Source organism: Misgurnus anguillicaudatus, chromosome 17 (assembly GCF_027580225.2).
Source record: "Misgurnus anguillicaudatus chromosome 17, ASM2758022v2, whole genome shotgun sequence".
Lineage (NCBI taxonomy): Eukaryota > Metazoa > Chordata > Actinopteri > Cypriniformes > Cobitidae > Misgurnus > Misgurnus anguillicaudatus.
The window spans coordinates 8,780,569-8,798,028 of NC_073353.2; the positions used below are offsets into that span (position 1 = coordinate 8,780,569).

General features: G+C 36.3%; 1 protein-coding gene across 1 annotated transcript in view; it reads right to left on the bottom strand.

Moving 5' to 3' along the window:
- The window catches only part of vwa8 (von Willebrand factor A domain containing 8), a 146,785-nt gene that overhangs the window by 3,882 nt on the left and 125,443 nt on the right, over positions 1–17,460 (bottom strand). Inside the window, exons 40-41 of the mRNA XM_055215439.2 lie at positions 11,798–11,923; positions 10,907–11,065 (exon numbers count right to left, since the gene is read on the bottom strand). Of these exons, the coding sequence (XP_055071414.2) occupies positions 10,907–11,065; positions 11,798–11,923 (285 nt within the window). The remainder of the gene's footprint in view (positions 1–10,906; positions 11,066–11,797; positions 11,924–17,460) is intronic.

A 17,460-nucleotide genomic window follows, 5' to 3' on the forward strand; every position in this document is an offset into this window, starting at 1 on the left:
GCTCATCTCCCTTGTAATTGTTGCCCTTTTAGTGACTTAAAGGTGGTGTGTGTAAATTTTATCGGCATCTAGTGGTGAGACTGCGAATTGCAACCAACAGCTCACACCTCAATTTCAAAACACATATGGCAGCCACCACAAGACAATGTGGTCGTCTGAGACAACATAAAGTAATTTGGTTGCCTAAAATTTTGAGTTAATTCATCTTAAAAATATTAGTTGACAAAAATGTTTACACAACTTAAATGAACTCAAACTTTTAGGGGTTTTGCACACCTGGAGGGCGCCGAATGCCAGCTGTTTTTTCAGCTGAGTGCCAGCTTTCTTCAGCTGAGCGCTTTGGTAGCTTTGATACTTTAGCTGTGAGCCGGTTGGTTGCTGTGGTAATGCCCCACCCCTCCTCCACTGTGATTGGACAGCCGTGTGAGGACTGACATTGACGAGCGGAGCTTTTCACTCAAAAATGTTCAACTCTCAAACCGCCGAGCGCCGATTTTCAGCGCGGAAGAAAGTCTCTAGCTGGTGGCTTATTTGAAAGACGCAGAGCTTCCATTGGAAACAATTGAAAACATGCGCCGCAGTGTTTTTTTTTTTTTGAAGTTGCCAGCATTTTTTATGATTTTCACAAGAGTTTAATACCTTCCAGAAAATGTTTTTCATTAATCTTTAATATCTAATGAAAGAACAGACCCTCAGCTTCCAAACAAAAGAAAAACTGTTTCATCCTACCTTTATTTGTTCTCTTTTTATCACCTTTCAAATATGGTTTATTCAATACCAAATTTTGAGCAAAAAGCTGAGATAATTGCTTTTTTGTGAAGAACTTTTGATAGAGCAACTAGAAGTTGAGGTCATAACTTTACATAAAGTAAACCTTGCAAAATGCTGAACATTTTGGAAATAGCAGCAGAATTTTTAAGAAAATTAATTTTTTAGGCCTGCCTTTTTGAGACACAAAATAATAAAGGAATTTCTAAAAATAATCTAGTTCAAAAGTTTACATACCCCTCATTTTTAATACTGCACAATGTTTTCTGGACAATTAATGACAGTTTTTATGTTTGTCCTGAGCTATTGAACTATTCACTGGTCTTCTGAAAAATCCTCCAGGTCCTGCAGAATATTTGCTTTTCAGTATCTTCTTTTTATTTAAACCCTACTGTTCACCAGTGACTAATTTGTGCATTAATGTATGTTATGTTAAATAAGTTGATTTATTAAAAGCAATGTATGCTGCTTGTCCAAGAATAGAGACGAACTCTCAGAGTCACGCTGATCCATAAAATCCGGTCCCAATAACGACGTAGCTTTGCATGAATATGAATTAATGCTTGGTTGAATTAAAAACGCTAAATTAAATTCGTTTTTCTGTTATTTGTGCTTATCATTAGCATCGTAAAATCACGTTCACATGCTGTTCACTTACCGGGGTTGAAGTCTGAAGCACAGACACCACATGTAGCTAGCTTTTAACAAGATTTACCCTAAGTTATATTAACATTTACCAGATAAACATTATTTTGCTAAAATATCTAAATAAATGTCTGTGGATATTAATTAATTATTTATTACCTCCGCAAGCGGTCACAGAGTTAATGCGTGAGTAAATGCATAGATAAACAGCGCTGTCAACAACCATTTCATAATCTATGACAACAAAATATTAATTATTCTGACATCAAATAACATTATCAGTTAAGAAATTCAATGATATATAAGCCGTTTTTTTTTTCCTGAATGTATTATTCCAGTCAGTGATATTATTTGTAAAATCTCTTTGCTAACTACTGGTTGGATTGCTGAAGGCTACATGTTGCTGGTCAAGACAAAGATATCTCAAAAAAGGCACTTATTCCACCTGTTTTACTATATAAATTATGTACAACATGCAAAATACTGGTATTCCTATCTTTGTGGGGACAAATGGTCCCCACAACGTGATAATTACCCGAAATTATGCCCTTTCGACGCGCATAAACAGCACACATTACGCTCACTGCCCATAGAAAATCATTTAAAAAAAAATCACTTTTATGCGTTTATTTAAAGTTTTTAAAATATTGTCCGATCCAAACAAACCAAACATCAATGGGAAGCTTATTTATTCAGCTTTCAGTTGATGTTTATATCTCAGTATTAAAGAAATTGACCATTATGACTGGTGTTGTGGTCCAGTGTTACACATTGTGAAGTACAGATAATGTGATAAAAAGAAACAAGAAATTAACATATCAACTGTCACCAGTGCTCTTAAATTAACTTTCTGCTGAACACAAAGGTATTTGTAATCAAGCAGGAAACAGGAGCACCATTGACTTCCATAGTAGAAAAAAATAATACTATGGAAATTACTGGTGCTCAAAAACTGTTTGGTTTAAAATATCATATTTTGTGTTCAGCAGAAAAAATACATTTATAATAACTTGATGTTGAGTAAATGCTGACAGAATTTTTATTTTGGGGTGTACTGTCCCTTTAAAGTTAATAAGGCCCTTTTTTCAGAAAATGCAGCCATTATGACATCATTCGCTGTTGTAGAGTTGAAGGTGTTGTCAGAGTAAGACGTGTTGTTAATTTGCTCGTGTTTTGCGAAAAAAAAAAAACTTAAAATGGGGATGAGAAAGAGACCGCTTAGTCCGTCTTTGAGCCATTCAAAACTTTGTGCTGTCCAGAAGACCAAAAAGAAGAAGATAGAGGTGAAGGTCCAAAGGCAGCAGGCAATTGGAAAGCTTTCCTTTCCAGCCCCGGTCCCCAACCTTGGGTGTGATGTTGAAGAGCCCATGGAAATAGATGAAACCATGGATGAGAAGATGACAATGGACTGGGTGGACAGCAGAGGAGGGACGCATGTGATTTCCACTACAAGCACTTCATCCTCCACAGTGCTTATAAGACCATGTCGCTTCGCTTACAAGAGCCTGAACCACCCTGTGCCAAACCAGATCCTGAGACACAACTGAATCAGCTGGCACAAAACCCACAGATCTGTTGTTTACTGTCGATATGCTGGTGAAAGTCGTGTAGCAAGATCCTACTGATCCATCCTTTACTGCTGAACTACTTCAGGAAATGCATCTGGATTGACTTTCAAGCTCTTCGTCTTACTACAGTCACGAACATGGCCTGAATGTCCTGCGGTGCAGTTTATATTAAGCAAACAAAATTGGCATGTTGATGCTGAAGAATGATGTCCTGCCATCCTTGATACCGGATGAGGGGTTTTTGGAAGAAACTTGTTGCAAGAAAATGAAACGAGTGGCACAAGACACTTCACCAGTGAAAACAGTCCCAGTCTTGAAGCTGTACTGGATGTTAAGATATGTCTACTGGAGCTCAGACAACTGCGCTTTGTGATACAGCACATAGCAGTTTACAAAAGCATCTTAAGTTTAAAGTTAAAAAAATATTTTACTATTGCTTATATCACTTGTGTCAGAGTCTTGTCCTGAATCAATATTTATTATAAGACAAAATATCCAAATACTTCAATACTTATTATCAAAAGTTTACATTACATTTTTTAACAAAGTGTAGGATGAAATACAACAATGTTTGTTCAAATGTTGAAATGTACAGTAGTATCCAAGCACTTTTTTCCCATTTGCTAAATGCTTAAATGTAATGAGAACTCACAGATGATGTGCAGATGATCCTAAAACTAAAACTATATAAAAGACACAGATATGATTACAATGAATTTAATCAAATTTATTATTCAGCCCCATTGAAATAAAAAGGACAATTCTTTTGTTTACTGTAGCAGCAGTGTTTGTTTGTTGGTTGCTAGGCAACAGACCTAAGAGTTAATAACTGAACATGAGTAAGCAATTTATGATTTCCTAACTAGAGATGAAATAAGATTTAGTGAGATAAGATAAGAATCCTAAATTAACTTAAGATTTCCTTCTGTTACATGAATTTGCAAAAAATCCTAATTTAACACATCATATCTTAACCCCTGTGCATTCTTCAAATTTACTACCTGTTAGTGAAAACATCCACTAAATTCAATGGCTATAAAAATGTATAAGTTGAATATTTTTCCACATAAATCTGTTAATCAACCTCAGTACTGGTCAAAACTACCAAAAATTTCATGATTTTAACTCTTTAATTGCCAAGTTTATAAGTGATGTCACTGATTTGGTGAAAAAACACACACAAAATGACCTTTTTCACAGTCTTGGGCTTGTCAAAGATTGGTAAAAACATTGGCTTTGAAGCATGTTTAGTTTTTGTGTAGCATCAGTTTTTAATTATTTTTTTCTTCCTCATTTATTGTTAGTGGCTGTTTTTGCCCCATTGACTTCCATTATAACAACATCTTTTGATTGCAGAGCTATGACACCTTTTTATCATGCATTTTTTAATGTTGGTCTTTTTTCCTTTTGTGTGTGTGTGTGTGTGTGTGTGTGTACCTGGTAATTATCACATTGTCCCCACAAAGATAGGAATACCAGTGTTTTTGTGACCTTGTGGGGACATTTTGATGTCCCCATGAGGAAACAAGCTTATAAATCAAACAGAATGATGTTTATTGAAAATGTGAAGTAGTAGAAGGGTTTCTGTGATGGTTGGGTTAGGGAATCGGGTAGGTAAGGGGAATAGAATATACAGTTTGTACAGTATATAATGCATTACGTCTATGGAATGTCCCCACAAAACATGGCAACCAGAATGTGTGTGTGTGTGTGTGTGTGTGTGTGTGTGTGTGTGTGTGTGTGTGTGTGTGTGTGTGTGTGTGTGTGTGTGTGTGTGAAAAAAAGATTTTCTGTGCATCAGACTTCTGAACATCGTCTATGAACACAAAAACTACTTCAAATAAACTGAACAATGTACTCATAACACACACAAACACACACACACACACACATTCTGGTTGCCATGTTTTGTGGGGACATTCCATAGACGTAATGCATTATATACTGTACAAACTGTATATTCTATTCCCCTTACCTACCCCATTCCCTAACCCCAACCATCACTGAAACCCTTCTACTACTTCACATTTTCAAGAAACATCATTCTGTTTGATTTATAAGCTTGTTTCCTCATGGGGACGTCAAAATTAGAGATCGACCGATATATCTGTTTACCGATATTTTCCCCGATATTTGAGCATTTTCCGATGATCGGATATCGGTTTTGTAATATCGTATTGACCAATAAACAAGAGAATTGAGAATTGCGTGCTGGACGCATCTGAGGAGAAGAGCTCACAGCAGCAGCAGCGTGCACAGAAAATATGACGGTGGAGTGACGCGACTTTATTAAAAGGTCTTTGAGTATACTTACTTTGCATATGAGGCGTTAAGACTAATAATTTTACATTGGGGACAATCAAGAGACTACAGTATACAAATAGACATGCAACTATTACAATAGATACAAACATTCAGTGATGCTCAAGAAGTCAGTACGATTAATAAAAAGGGTGCGTGTAAACCTCTGAAAAATAAATGGTGTAAATTGTTATTTTGTCTTCTGTAAAACATGTATTTTTTATATCTTCAAGGACATTGCTAAGAGAAAAAAAATAAGATATTAAAATAAAATAATGACAATATACACTGGTCACAGTGTCCAAACAAACTATCGCAAAAGAAAGAAACGGTCATTGATTGTTCAGGAAACATCATGCATTATGAATCAGGTGTATATAAACTTTTAAACTGGGTTATTTTTAGTAATTCTGTTATTATTCTGTGTTGCATTTTTTCGGTAAACACTTATCATGTAAAATAACTTGTTCAGGGCAGGACTAAATTAATTTTTTAAAATTTATATCATTTTCCAGATTCTGAAGGATGTATGTAAACTTATGACCTTTACTGTACAAGCAGAAGTAGGACAGAGGATAAATAAAAAACATGTTTATGTTTAACAGTCTCTCTTGCATCAGATGCACGTTTATGAAATGCTTATTATGCAAGTGTCACTAAGAAATAGATACATGACAGACCAACTGGATGTGCAAACAGCTCATCTGACAGTCAAAGTGGGGACATAAAGTCTGGTGCCCCTCACACAAACTAAAAGCATCAACATACTTACCATCTCACATATCACCGTCACATCGTTTATCTTAATCAGCATGAAAGAAAAAACACTTTTTCAAATATGTAATGCAAATCTCTAATGCAATGGAGTATAATAAAATATAGTTAAATTTAATCAAAGCTGTTGCTGCCAGGATTTACTTTCCCTTCCTTTCCTTATTATTATTTTATTTACTTGTCTGTCTGTCTGTCTTGTTTTATTTTATTTATTTTAATTTTTAATATATATAATATATATATATATATATATATATATATATATATATATATATATATATATATATATATATATATATATATTCTCTGTTTATATCAGTATTTAAAACGTTTCAGTAGTGTTATAAACGCTCAAGAAGTTGCACATCCAGTCACATTAGTGGATCAGATCTGATTGATGTTCTATGTAATACCAAGCCCTAAAAGTGACCCCACACATTTAAAGTGTTGCACCCTTTTTATAGCGCATTAGAGCAGAGCTGAATAACGGCAGCCATTGACAATCTTCCGCTGCTTTCCTCCCCCCGAATTCTTCGGGATGAAGATAACAGATCCTCTTTTGTGTGGATGCTACAAATCTGCAAGGCGCTCCCAACAAGGGCTGTGATTCACTGTGTCCACAGCATCTGCCAACCGCTCAGCCGAGAGGAAAAGCCAGAACAAATGATGAAGGAAAATGTGAAACATTAAAGTGAAAGAAAGAGAGGAGAGAAAGAGAAGGTCCCCCAAAGAGCTGCTAACAAATAATTTACCTAAACCAGCATGACCATCCCTAAAACAACTGTTTCAGATCACACTCAGCATCCTTATTTCCATGACAACCTCCATAACAGTGTATCAGCATGTGTCATGGGGATATCCCTACTGCTCATCTTAACCAAAGCTAAAAGTTTTTACCCTATGAGGAAGTAAATACGGGGCCTGTTTCCATAGTGCGTTGCTTTGGAGATGGTTTATTGTAAACACATCATTGCTGTTTTTATTTTAGAAAGTATCTGTGGTTAAAAATTGTACAAGCACACTTTATGTAGCAACTATGTTACAGTTATTATTATGTAACTGTGCTTTCTACTTCAGCCAAAAAGTGGACATCAAAATTGTGTGATTTTTCAGTATGAAGTATAAGATGAAAAGCTCTGTAGACACAAGCAACTAGTTAACTCTTCAAGTCACCATGAAACAGAAGTCGCAATGATGTTTTCTTCCTTGTTGTGAAGTGACGTATAACAAAGTGTAATGGAACGAGAGAAGAAATGCAGAGCAGGGTTTGGTTTTGTCCTTTGGAGCGATAGTAGTTGGCCGTTGCTAAAAACATGGAGGCAGATCTGAATGTTTGCAGTTTGCAGTCTGTTGTGTAGGTTTACTCTCCATATGACTCATCAAATGGCACCCTTTGATGAGGAACTTTTAATTGTGGAAGACTTTGATGACGAGAACAGGAATGCAAAATTTTGCTAAAGGAATCCATATCTTTTTGAATGGCTACCTTCTGCGATCGAGAGAGGCATTGGGATGTGGTGACTGTAGGTTGTGACGGTTGTTGAAGGTTAGGGATAAAAATCAGTTTACTCAGGCTGAGACATAATCATAAAATGGAAGAAATGTTTTAAAAGGGGAGGACAAGTTAAAATGTTTGATAAAAGATTATGAGGGCAGATTCATTTTCGGTGTTTGGTCGAACAAGTGAAAAGACCAAAATCATTTTCAGAATAATGAGGTCTTTGATGACATGATCAAATTAGCAAACATGTTGGTAAAAGCATTTTAAAGTGTCTGAGAAAGACACGAAAACATACAGCACTAGAAGACCATGCAGCATATGAGAAAGACACAGCGGCGGCGATCCTGGGTAACTTTTTTGTCCGCTGAATGCACAAGCAGAGAGAACGAAAAAAATTTAGCACCTTATCTCATGTCATAGAACGATGAAGAGCGTCAGCAGTATGTGAACCTGTGAAGTCGTACAATGACAAACAGGCTTATATTAAACCAGAAATAAAATGTTTATTAACAAAAAGCTTTTGTTAAACGCTTTGTTGGGCGCTTTTCCTCTGTCATGCTCCTGTCAATCTTGCCACCACCTCTCTCTCTCTCTCTCTCTCTCTCTCTCTCTTTACTCGTGCTTGACTTTGCATGCAGGCGTGTATCCGCTGCTCAACATACAGTGCTATATAAGCGTTGTTGCATGTTTCTTAATGCAGAGTAATGAATAGGTTATTTTCATTTTGTGTGGGAAAATGTATGTGGTCGAATGCAACTGGAACCGTTTTAACAAGTCAGACAGCTTTATGATTAATTAACATGAAATAAATATAGTAAAAAGGACATTCTGAAAATGTAACTTGTGCAATGGTGAGAAAATTGGCAAAATAATTAGGAAAATAAAAATAAAAAAATTGTTCGGTTGTTCAATATTCAGTGTTTCCTTTCGGTGCATCCCTAAAAAAGATATAATAATGACCAGCACGGATTTTATTACATGCTTTTTTCCATAAGAAAATATGAATAGTTATTTTTGATTTCATGCTGACTGAAAAGAAACTCATAAGCAACTGATTTTAAACTCCATGCATCAGACAAACAACTTGCCCTAGACACGATCGGACAAGGAGAGTGAATCTGAGAGTGAAAGAGTAACATGAGAGGAACTCAGTTTTGTTTGTCATATGCAAATTGCAATGCAAATGCACAGATGTGGACCACAATTCCAGTCATAAGTAGCACGGGTATATTTTTAGCAAGAGCCAACAATAGGTCAAAATGATCATCAGGATATTAACTTAAGATCATGTTCCATGAACATTTTCTACCATAAACAATATTTATCATTAGTAATATGGGTTGCTAAGGACTTCATTTGGACAACTTTAAAGGCCATTTTCTTAATATTTTGATTTAAAAAATCAGAATAAACAGCTTGAGCAATAGCAGGATCCCGACTCTTAAACCCCAGGGGCTAGTGGTTCCAAAAAGTTTAAACAAAATGATCCAGATTTGTAAATCCCATGTTTTGCTATCCAGGATTAGGTAAACCATCTTACTTTTGTCCTAGTTTTCAAAGCAAAATTGGATTGAATCACCCTGCTCCAGATATACACTTTTTCAGATTAGCACATCTGTATTAAATGGGATCACATGTCAATGTTGACTATAGCTATGTAACAGCAGGTACTGTAGTTTGGTCGGTATGGGGTCTTTACTTGAAGAGACAATAAAACAACACAACTTTCCCTTACTTTTTATTTCAATTTAACATTAAGTCTGTTCTTTTGGCCCTAAAAAAAAAAAAACAATATAGATTATACACAAACAAATTGAAACATGAATTTTAAGTCATAAAGAGGCTAAATGTCCGGTAGTTAACATTTGAAGTAGTGCTGGGCATCATACAACTTAAAAGTAATTGTTTGCATTATATATGAGTTTGTGCTGTGTGTAAATATTATGTATATTTAAACACAAACAAATACATATATATTAATTTACTTATATATCATTTTTATTTATTTATACATAATATGGAATATATAAAAATATAAATAAATATATACACATGTAAATGTTTCCTAAAATACATACATGAATGTGTGTGTGTGTATTTATATATACATAATAATTCAACACAGCACAAACTCATATATTATGCAAACAATTACTTTTATTTTGTATGAGATTCATCTATAATCTATGCCCAGGACTAATTTGGAGAAATGCCGGTTGTTAAAACTTTTGACTGTTTGGTTTCTGATGATTGTGACTTGAATGAATATACTATACAGTGCCAAAGGACAGTTAAAGTTAAGGATTACTTATGTTAAAATTGAATGTAAAATATTTTGGTTTGCTATTGTCTGATTTAAATTGACTTTTTCTTTCTTAATTGACTGAAAGGTTTAATTGGTAGCCCAATGTTATACTTTGAATACTTTTCCATTATAAGGATTGAACTGAACTAAATTTCAACAAACAAATGATACATTTATAAATATAAAATAATAGAAATGTTTTATTGTAGACTAACTGTAGGTTTATACATTTTAGTAACATTTTATTAGAAATGTTATTACATTTGTATTCCTGAAATCCACCCTTCTGATGGGATCAGTATAATCCTACTTTTGGGGATCAAACAAATCCCAATCTTACTAAAAGTTTTAAACAACACAAAGTGTCGATTTGATCCAGATTAAAACCGAAATTGGATTTTGTGATCCAATCCAAATTCAGAATCCATGTTTTGTTTTGAACAACCCATTTAGAAATGTTTATCTAATCCAAATGGATTACTTTTGAACAACTGGCACCAGGGGTGTGCTGTAGTGTCATCGCAACCACAAGTTATGATTCAGCTCTTTGACACAGCAATTTAAACGCAGATTAACATTCACAATGAGAAATGTTGAAAAACTGGAGTGAAGCAGAGATCAGAGAGCTCATCACTATCAGCGCTGAAGCTGAGATCAATCACCAGCGTAACAGAACAGCGCATCATGCGCTCCCTATGATCTCTTCATAAACTATAATGCATGTGCATGGTTCCTCGAGAGAGAAATCAGGGATAATTAGCAAACTTCAAAAACTGTGGAAAAACCTATCAAGTGCAGGACTTTAAATACGTCACATGTCTTTATGGGATTTTTATGGTATGTGTGTGAATGCACCCAAAGATTTCAGAAAATCATTGGCAGTGTGAATGAGCCAGAAATGAAATGATCCCGGAAAAATCCTCCTGGACACATTTTCTGTGTATTTTCCGTATGAAAAGGGCTTTAAATACCAAAATGAAATGAAACCCTTATTTCTACTGCTACCATTGCTAAATCCTGTAAAATTTGATCAAGTCAGCTCACCTTAAACTTGTGTTCGTAGCTCTCTAACGCCTCCATCACCATACACACAGCCTCCATAGAGCGCTCCAGACGCCCGTCCACGCCATTAAAGCGATACATGCTGCCAGAAACGTCCGCTAGCAGACGTAAACGCTTTGGCTTTTGCTGAGGAGCCCCTAACTGTAGCCAGACCAAAAGAAAAACACACCAGTTATCAACACATGAGACTTTAATGCTCAGACTGACATAAACTGAATAAGGATGATCATTACATGTCTAATTTCACTATAATGTTCCTTTAATTGCAGCCTTCTACTGGCCCAGCTTCTCCTCTAAACAGTTTTGTAGTCAATGAGGTTTTTAATGGGTTATACAGAAGCCGCATAATAAAATAGGTCTCAGCGAAGTTCTTTTAGTTGATTCAGAAAACAGATTTTAGGTAAAGGCTTATGGAAACCATTAAATATAATGTAACCGTCTGCTATACTGACGTAGCTGATGATGGTAATATTAACATACTTGCAAGAAAAAGTTTATAGAATGCTTTACAGTACGCTTCACACAAAATAAACATTTGTGCATAATGTTATATAGTGTATAAACTGTATGGAGCACATATATGCTGATTTTATGTGTGTATAGTTTTTTTTAAGCTTAACAGCTATGATTATTTTAGGTGTTTGTTGAATTTGAGACACGAGTACATTCTTCAAATGTCTTCTTCCAAAGTTGTGTCACAGGAGCGGTTTAAAAATTTCCATGACCTTTTATTATAGGTTATATATACATTACATTACATTAGTAACTGTTTAACTGAACTGTCAGGAGTATGTACTCAAGACAAACACTAGACTAGACAAAGCAATGTGTGTCAGAAGGTAGAAAGGTATTTAAATATGTTAATCCTCTTACCTCAGGGTCCAGCTCTCCTCTGCGTTTATAAACGGCTTTCTCTCCTGTCAGGCCGTCAATGATCTTAGCATCATCCAGCTCACCAAGAGCCTGGTTCCTCAGCCATTGCCTCTCTTTCCCTTTAGCCTGAAACAAAGGAAATTTACATCATTTACTATGGTAATAACCTTCATAACAGTAAAGTTCCATATGACCAAATTCATACTGTATATACATTTGCTAGTAATTTTATATAACAGAGACAGTTAACAGTATTACAACATAATTGTGATACCCAAAAAACACTTATCAGTTGAATTTCCTAAAAAAATATTTTGGGGGGGTACTCCAGAAAAAAATGAAAGTGAAAAGTGATTTGATCATCAAGTATGGTAACCCGTACTCGAAAAGTGACCTGGAAAACTTTGGTGGTAGTTATGCAGCTGTTTGCCATAACTTACCGTAGATCTAAATGTATGTCCAAAGTTAAATGAACACCAAACATTATAAAGTCCTTGTCCCCACAAAACAAAACCAAAACAACATCCTCATGCAAAGCATTGTGGGAACAAGAAATCCTCATCAACACTTTTCAGTTTTTTTCTAGATTTTGGTTCCCAGAATGCTTTGCATGAGGCTTTTATTTTAGTTTTAATCTGTAAAGACAAAGACTTGTTCATGTTTAATGATTATTTAACTTTGAACAAACTGTTGCCAGTAAATAACATAAATTCATATCTACGGCAAGTTACTGGCAAACAGCTGCCAGTAGGCTAATGCTGCGTTCACACCAGCCGCGGTAGAGGCGTCAAGCACGAGTGATTTCAATGTTAAGTCAATGTAAAGATGCGTTGATGCGCATCCGGAGGTCTTGTGGCACGAATGAGGCGTTTAGCACGGTGCCGTAGACGCGATTCCGCCTCATTCGTGCACTTAGTTCCCGCGATTTGCGAGGCAAATGCGCAAGTTGAAAAATGTGAACTTTGGCGGAAAAACGCGCTGCTTTAACCAATCAGGAGCTTGCTCTAGTAGTGACATGATTACAGAAAGCGAGCAGCAGTGTTGTGCCTGAACGAGTTCATTGAACGAAAGTTCATGAACGCGTTCATATTTTGAGCGAACGTGAACTGAACGTACTGTATTACGCCTGATGAACTTATTGTGAACTCGTTTATTCTGGTGCTTGTGAACGGCACGCGCTCTCAGTTCAATAGGGTGCCAGATGTCTAAAGAGTCTTCCAGACGGAAACCCGGTTAAAACACATTATAAACAGGCCTTAATGTGTAGCGGAAAAAACACCCAATCTGGCAACACCGCCACCAGGCTGCATGCGTCATCAATACAACACTGACTGGACGCTGCTGAAATCCAAATCCCTGCCGCGGCACTCACATAGTTTAACATTAAATAGCACTATATTTGTCTTAAACGGTTAACGATTAACACAAGTTAGGCTGCTAACGCATATTCTGGATCTTGAAATAGACTTTGACTAAGCTCACGCTATTTAACGTGCACGTGCGGTTGTCCTACGCGATGCCTCGCAGCGCTTTTCGCCCGGAAAACCCCCTTGAAGCACCGGCTAGCCTTTCAAGGTGTGCAAATACAAACATTAAAAGACAGTCAATGCTAATGTAAAACCTGGCTGGATAAGGATTTAAAGTTGGATAAGGATTTAAAGTTGGATATGAAATCTGACGCATTTAGCTTCAGTGTTAAAACTGATAAAATAATTGCTGTCTATGGTTATATGGGCTATAATGGCAATCATTTTTTTTATAATATGGGAAAAAAGAACTATAAATGATTTCCTTTTTGGAACTGTGAACTAGTTCAAAATTTTGAAATATGAACTATGAACTGAACTAGTTCATTTTAAAATTTGTGAACTGTGAACTGAACTAGCTCATGTAGAAAGTGAACTTTCCCAACACTGGCGGGCAGAGTTGTAGAAGCCCTTCCCATGACGCGAATTTCCGCGTGAATGTCTTAATGACTAGAATTTCACACGCGAATGAAGCAAGTAAACTCAAAATCTTCAAGCGGCAAACTATACACGGTAGACGCGAATTTGACGCCTCAAATGTGGCTGGTGTGAACCCGCAGTAACACTGTCATTTCTACAGACACATGCATTTAAAGGGACACTCCACTTTAAAAAAAAAAAAATGCTAATTTTCAATCTCCCCTAGAGTTAAACATTTAATTCTTAACATTTTGGAATCCATTCAACCGATCTTCGGGTCTGGCGCTAGCACTTTTAGCATAGCTTAGCATAATCCATTGAATCTGATTAGTCCATTAGGACAATCAAGGACTCTCATTCTGGAGTAATAATCAAGGACTTTGCTGCAGTAACATGGCTGCAGGAGGCGCAATGATATTATGTAGTGCCTGAAAATAGTCCCCTGCTATTGAAAGATACTGAGAGGACTATTTTCGCCTGCGGCGTAATTGCATTGTGCCTCCTGCAGCCATGTTATGGCAGCGAAGTCCTTGATTATTACGCCAGAATGAGAGTATAGTTTCTTAGCCATATCTGCCTAGAAAATCACAACTTTTAATTTTCCGTCGGTCTTAGTACACGTTGTAACTAAAGAAGAGTCAAGTTTTAAATAGGAAAAATATCAAAACTATTTGGTTATTTTTTTGCGCGATGCTAATGGTCTAATCAGATTCAGTGGATTATGCTAAGCTATGCTAAAAGTGCTAGCGCCAGACCTGGAGATCAGCTGAATGGATTCCAAAACCGTAAAAATCAAATGTTTAACTCTAGGAGAACTGGAAAATATTTCAACAAAAGTGGAGTGTTCTTTAATTTAACCCATCCTTGTGCACTAAGGGTTCCTATTAAGGGAAAGGGATCAAACCATTTCGTGCAGAAGTAACATGGGCTATGCCAGTTCAAATGAAAATCAATGTATTTCACAATTTTTTCTTTGCATTAGAAAATAGACACAACCCAAAAAGTTGATTATTCATAACAAATCAATAGGGGTGTAACGATTCATCGTGCAAATGTGAATGAATTTGAGTGAATTGCGGTGGGGTCCCGGCACATCCGGGCGCCAGAGGGCGCTCCCGTGCGGAGGCTCCCTTTGTGCCACACAAGAAGTAGCATTACAAACGCTATTCCAGGAAATGTCTACACATGAATGTTTGTACGCTGTTCTTCAAATTGTTTCAGGTGTTTTCGTGATAGTGAGGAATATTTTGAATGATTTTGTTTGACGAGTGTTGTTTTTTTAAATGCACGTTGTGGGCGACTCCGACTCATGATGATTTTAGATTGATAAGGACTTCCTACTGACCAAATGCCGTAATACAGGCACAAGCTGTGCATAAAACAAAGAATCGCAGCCTTGCGATTCAGAATCGATTTCAGACAGGCATTTTTAATGAGGACCGCGATTGAATCGTGATTGAATCGTTACATCCCTACAAATCAATAAATCTGCTTGTGCCTAAAAACACCCCTAATCCTTGTCTTGTTTTGTTTGACTCGTCATTACTCATTACTACTTCATTGTCTGACACTTACTGTATAGTAAATAAAACTTTTGGTAATATCAAAGCATTTGTGGATATTAAGAATTTAACAAGAGCAACATTCTCAAAGTGTATAATACTGTACATGACAAACAAAAAAAGTTCATATTCAGCAATTCCATTTGTATTATACAGATATGACCACAATCCCCCTTGACCTCCAAGGCTTCAGACATCATTCCAATTATTAACAAACACCCATAAAGGCATTTCCACATGTGGCTATCATTATGAGTCAATATGTCAGATGTCTGGGAAGAACAATAAGCCAACACGTCATTGCTCATTACGCCACAAACACACATGAATACAACCACGTACCAACACAGAGACATGTAAATACATTCACAGACATACACTTCATACATAAATTATTGTCATCCTTCTTCTAATGAAAACATAGCTTACAGTTACTCGAACTCAAAGAGTCATCAGCAAGCTGTGGAAATCAACACACTGACTGCTCCCCAATGATTTACTGAATGAATCAAATCATTTGGATTATTCTGAGTCATATCTCAAGGCTGTGTTAAAATACTGCATATTACATAACCTGTCCACAAACAAACAGCCATAATGCGTGCTTTGTCAAACGTTACAACACAAATTGCCTTATTGACCTGGATATACAGTACATGAATGTCAAATTCCAGCATGTTGGCCTGCTGTAAACACGTCTGTAAGAAAGGTGTGTGAATGTGCATGATCTGCAGAGTCACTGTGAGAAAAACATATGCCATCATGTGCAGTGATTACAGAGCAAGGGTCCAAATTTACTGTCTTTACATCTCTCATATACATTCCTTTGAAGATAAAGATGCTTGTTTGTGTTTTCCATTCGCTGATGTCTTAAAGAAATAGGCCAACCTAAAACGACCTTTACTACACAGAGCCGTAGTTTCCTGACAAGCTGGGCTATATCGCATACATATCGCAGGCGATACATTCGCGATAATTAATGCGAAATTGCCCGATTGTCAGTGAACTACAGCTCTGTGTAGTAAATGCCGCTCCATCTGATAGCAGCTGATGGTGATTTACTTTAGAGCCCTGCAAGCCCGTCGGGGCCTGACAGGCTAAGCCCATTTGGGCCGGGCTCGGGCCGTTTTTTTTTTTACAGACCGGGCTCGGGCTTATTTTAGCGCCTCTCCTCATTGCGTGTGTGTGTTTACGCCTTTCATTTACACACCACCGTTTTCGACCCTCATAAACGGATTTGTTCGCAAAAGCTGCAGACCCTGTTTTAGTTTGAGAACTCAGACGTTGCGCTGAGTGTAAATGAACGTAGACGGAGTCTAATGTAAATGAACAGCTCATATTAATGTGACAGCGCATCATTTTCAGAGTAAAAATTATTTTTATTCAGGTAAATAGAGGTTTGCAAAGGAGGTTTTGCCAAAAATAGTAAACATCTACCAACCAGCTATTATAACCGCGATATCAGATTGTTTTAACATGTATCCTTATAGATAATGTCTGTTTTATATTTATGTTTGAGTATTGTTGAGTTTGAATATTGTTGTAATGTTGTTTATGTTTTGTTTAAATTTAGTTAGCTTATTACGAAAGATAGACCGTAATTTTAAACGCCATATTTTTGGGTCAGAGTTTTTCTTGCTACTTTAAAATGAATTTTGTTTCATATAATTTGTCTCTTAATTTTAATCGATGTTTTGTTGATAAGTTTTGTGAATATAAATTAATAAAAACAATAAAATCAACATCATTAATATTTAATGCTCGTTTAGCCTATTGTGCTTTTTGCTATTTCTGTGTTGCTAGCGGAGGACGTGCACGAACCTCGCACACTTTAAAAAATTAACGTCATACTAATTTTTATTAATTAATTGCACACTGAACAGCGACAGGTAAGGGAAGATAAGTTTTTAAGTGTTTTTCTGAAGAATACAGTCCGTACAAAATTTTTCTATAAGATCTATAAGACTAAGATCATAAATATGAACTGTGAACAATGAACTATTTTAACTCCCTACAATAAAGCAATAAGCATTTCTGTAGGCTAAAGCTATACTTCACCTCTTATTATGTTTGAGAACGCGCGTCCGAGAGAGAGAGCGTGCATCAAAGATCGAGAGAGCTTAAAAGTGATTGATATTGGTCTCGGGTCAGGTCG